Genomic DNA, 2,813 nt, shown 5'->3' with positions numbered 1-2,813 from the left:
CGCTCTGTCTTCTTTTGAGGTCTATGGAAAGTGAAACCCTTCAAGATCGATGATCAGGCAGACAAGGTCTAACAAAGATTGGGTCATGATGGACGAAGAAGACTCAGCTGTAAAGGTAGGATCGTTTCGGGTTTTATTTAGGGTCGAGGCCATGGTAGACCACGAATAGTTCTAATGACCTCGAACGACCTTTGGAGGAACCTTTGGAGGAACCAATCTTCAGAGAGATAACTTCATTTGGGAAAGGATAAAAACAAGGAGACGACTCTTGAAGCATCCCAGGGGCAGAAGACGATGAAGCGGAGCAAAAAGGGAAATCACGCGCCGGATTTCAAGCCGCGGAGAAGCGCGACAGAAAGGGGCCGACAAACGTAAGAAGGAGCAAAAGGAGAATGAGGAGGCAGACTTAAATGCCATGGCCCAAGAATTGAAAGCCTTGTTGGCTTTGGTGCCATACATGGACGATCTCCCCATGTACCAGGAAATGATTTGTTTGCTTGTTTATTGGCTTCGTCGGAAAAGTACATAAAACCATGAGTTACACTAAAGCAAACTTTAAGATATAAAGATAAGGAAATACGACTAACTATAATCACTCATGAAAAAAGGTAATGGCAAGGTGCGACCCGGAATTGCAAAAATCAATGATGCGCAGAATATATGCGCGGTAACAATAGGTGGCATCGTCCTTAAATGCCTTAATTGTACTCATAGCTTTGGTAGTAGATGGCAGAGTGTTCCATGTAGTTCTGCAGTTCTGATAAAGAATGAACTTCTAAAGTAATCCTGTTTGTGAGGATATAATACTCATTGTTCCAAAATGGCCTCTCTTATGGCCTCTCTTTCAAACGTAAATTTTTTTAAGAATAGCTAACCTTGAACGAGGCCGTAAGGGTAATTTGCATGGAAACAAAAAAATACTAAAATGGCGGCCATTTTGGAATAAGGTGTATAAGGCCCGTTTCAGACGTCGAACTTTACATGTGCCGAATCTAATGCAAATGAGAAAAATCTATTAATCTCGCTCATTTGCATTAGATTCGGCACATGTTAAGTTCGAGGTTGAAACGGGCATTAGATATAATTGTTGGGATCATAACTACGCGTTCTGTAACGTTGCTCAATTGTCATTAAGTAATTATCAATATCAACTGAAATAAGACCTTGCCTCGACTTGAAAAATAAAAGTAAATCAGTTCAGTATAAATTTGGTGGCTCTTCTTTGAACGTTTTCCAAGAATGCACGATGTTTGACAGTGTAGGGAGACCGCAGGCTGCTATTGTAGTCAAGGTCCCATCGAACCAATGCGCAGTAAAGGAGTTTTCCCTTTGAGGAATACTGCAGACTATACATCCTTTTAAGTAGGCCAAGAGTTCTATTCGCTTTTGCAACAGTGACATATATGTGCCTTGGCCATGACATATGCATGTCGTTGGATACTGTCATTCCAGTGTCAGTGATGGTTGATACGCGTTCAAGCTGTCGGCCATCGAGTGTGTAATACCTGTTGGTAGATGGAGACTCCTTCTTGGATATGTGTTGTACCTTGCATTTAGCTTTATTGGACTCCATAGACCAGTCCTGGCTCCACTTGAGAAGGCATTCTAAGTCATTTTGAAGCAGGTTTTCACCACCAGGCTGGTCAACTTCTCGATGCAGTTTGGAGTCGTCCGCAAAGAGTATACGATGGTTGAGTTGCAAAACATATAATCGGGGAATCATTGAAGTACACAAGGAACATAAGCGACCCGAGAATGGACCCTTGAGTCACTCCGGATGACACAGGAAGCTATCAGCCGCAGCCATCTATAACAACTCTTTGTTGTCTGCCATTGAGGTAACTCTGAAGCCAAGAGAGCATTGATCCGATGTTCCCACATCGTTCAAGCTTTAATAACAACAGTGGTGATGTCACTCCAGCACCACCACTATCGACACCCACGCAATACATCGTCTCATGCGAGGACGGTTTGAAACTTTGCCGGTCTTGGAATTCAAGATGGAGGAACAATGGCTGGCAGATCTAGTGGAGATGCTACATTTTGAAACATTGGAATGTGGGGTATTGTTATTTGTTGATGATGATCAACGTGTTGTCCAGATACACTTGAGTGAACCCTTTGAAGAACAAGACGGGGCCCACCGTAACTGAAGGGTTTCGGAAGAATTTACGATAAGCCGAGGGATGTCGTCTGTTGCGTTTACAGGCCGATGCTGGCAGACTTTCAAAATGCTAAGTTTTTTTTTTTTTTGGAAAATTTAGGGATTCGTCGCTTTTCATGCTACGGGTATGGAATAGATCAACCGTACCGTATTTTCTTGCCCATGGTGCTCCGAGCACGCGCCTTTGGCGGGCGGAACTCCGCTGCAAATCATCATGGATGAAGTTCAGTACCAGGCTGCCTCAAACGCTCCCACACGTAAAACAGGTCTTTTATTTCTTATTAACTGCTCCTCTTTAAAAAAAAAATCCTTGCCTTGTCTTTTATCGTGAATCATGTATTTTTCTCATTCATCGTTTAAAACTTTAAATCCACCAATCAGATTGTTGAATGTTTGGTGGGAACGTTTGAATCCACCAATCAGGCTCGGGTTGCTCTAAGCATGGCTAGCGCTAACCAGCGCTAAACACCATGGAAACCAGTTGGTTCTGATACCTCTTAACCAATGGTTAGCACTAAGCAGGCTTCGAGCAACCGGTCCCAGAACGCTCCATTTCTAATGGTTTAAACCGAGTCAGTTGAGCCGACTTTACTACTTCTACTTTTTTTTTCTGTAAAATATGGAAAAACTCTAATGTAATGATTTTTCC

General features: G+C 42.8%; 1 protein-coding gene across 1 annotated transcript; it reads right to left on the bottom strand.

Moving 5' to 3' along the window:
• Positions 1–1,192: 1,192 nt before the first annotated feature.
• On the bottom strand, positions 1,193–1,723 carry LOC138013326 (uncharacterized). The gene has a single exon (XM_068860376.1). The coding sequence runs from the start codon at positions 1,721–1,723 to the stop codon at positions 1,193–1,195; it is 531 nt and encodes a 176-aa protein (XP_068716477.1).
• Positions 1,724–2,813: the final 1,090 nt, after the last annotated feature.

Source organism: Montipora foliosa, chromosome 1, assembly GCF_036669935.1.
Source record: "Montipora foliosa isolate CH-2021 chromosome 1, ASM3666993v2, whole genome shotgun sequence".
Taxonomy (NCBI): domain Eukaryota; kingdom Metazoa; phylum Cnidaria; class Anthozoa; order Scleractinia; family Acroporidae; genus Montipora; species Montipora foliosa.
Note: the sequence above shows the minus strand (reverse complement) of the source record. Positions and strands in the feature narration are given on the sequence as shown.